General features: G+C 49.8%; 1 protein-coding gene across 1 annotated transcript in view; it reads left to right on the top strand.

Annotated features, from left to right (window-relative positions):
- Positions 1–287, top strand: part of LOC102379623 (olfactory receptor 51S1-like) — a 976-nt gene extending 689 nt beyond the window's left edge. The window contains 1 exon segment of the mRNA XM_014523915.1: positions 1–287. This exon segment is cut by the window's left edge and continues 13 nt beyond it. Coding sequence (XP_014379401.1) covers positions 1–287 — 287 coding nt within the window.
- The last annotated feature ends 1,124 nt before the right edge of the window (positions 288–1,411 follow it).

Here is a 1,411-nt window from a genome sequence, read left to right as displayed (position 1 = left end):
AGGCCGTCCTCGGCATCGTGTCGGTGGAGGGACGCATCAAGGCGCTGAACACCTGCGCCTCGCACATCTCTGTGGTGGTGATTTTCTACACCCCCATGCTGGTGCTGTCACTCATCAACCAGCTGGGCCTCCATGTCACCCCCTTCATCCACATCCTCCTTTCCTTCCTCCACTTCCTGGTCCCGCCGGTCCTCAACCCCCTGCTCTACTGCGTGAAGATGAAGGAGGTGCGTGGGCGCATCACCGGCTGGCTCCTGAGGTCCCAGAGGGTCCGCTCAATGCACTGAAGACCAGGCCTATCTCTGCACAGAAAAGGGAGGCTGCAAGTCTTCTGGGGGGTGCAATCCCCTCCCCAGGCAGGGTATGAGGGTGAAGCCTAGGAGGTTGCTCACTTACAACCTCCTTCCCCCAGCTAAAGAGACCATGTGCAGGGTATTGGGGTCCCTCAGTCTTGTGCTACTCTGTGCCGGGGGGGGGGGTCACCATACATAAGACTTTTGCAAGGGGGGGGGTCAAACTACCTCCTGGTTTGGGGGCTGGGGCATATAACTGAGGATAAGCTGGGAGAACTGATCTTTTTTAGTCCAGAGAAGAGAAGACCGAGGGGGGATTTGATAGCAGCCTTCAACTCCCTGCAGGGTGGTTGCAAAGAGGATGGAGCTGGACACGCATGAGTCCTAGCTATGATGTAGAGCATGGGTTTTCAACCTTTTTGGGTCATTGTACCCCATGCAGCCGGTCGAGAAGGCAGGTGTCCCCCAGCAGCCAGATGAGCGGAAACCCGGGGAGTGGGGGTCCCCCACGGACTATCGATGAGCATACCCCTAGTTGAAAACCCCTGATATAGTGAACAGAAGACTTGATTAATTTAATTTCTCTTTACAAGCATTGTTTAGCTTAAAGTAGATCACATCTAACCTTGATGGTAGCAATAGGGAGCAATTAGCTGTCACATCCTGGTCCACTTCTAATTTGGGATTTTTGATTTGTATAGTTGTTGCTCCATCGACCGGGAGGTTGTTGGGTGTTTGGTGGCCGTTGCAATGACATTCATTATAAATTTTCCTATTTTGGATTTCCACATAGCAGGGTGGGCCATGCATTTGGGTAATTGCAGCGTATGCCTTAAAAATCATGATTTAAAATAATAATAATAATAATAATAATAATAATAATAATAATAATAATAATGTGGAGGTTCATTTTATGCACCCTGAGTGGGGGCGGAAACTGTGGGATAAGTTAATCATCTGTCTCAGCAGAGCAAAGAGTGCAGGAATAAAGAAATATCTGGCCTCTGGATGGACCACTTTCTCACTAAGGGACCTCAAGCTGTTTGCATTTTCATTTATGCAAAGGGTTGGCTGAGCCCAGGGTGAAATGCTTACCCAGGAAGGAAAAGTGCTTGTTG

Source organism: Alligator sinensis, unplaced genomic scaffold, assembly GCF_000455745.1.
Source record: "Alligator sinensis unplaced genomic scaffold, ASM45574v1 scaffold364_1, whole genome shotgun sequence".
Classification (NCBI taxonomy): domain Eukaryota; kingdom Metazoa; phylum Chordata; order Crocodylia; family Alligatoridae; genus Alligator; species Alligator sinensis.
The sequence above is the reverse complement of the archived record's forward strand: the minus strand, read 5'-3'. Positions and strand labels throughout refer to the sequence as shown.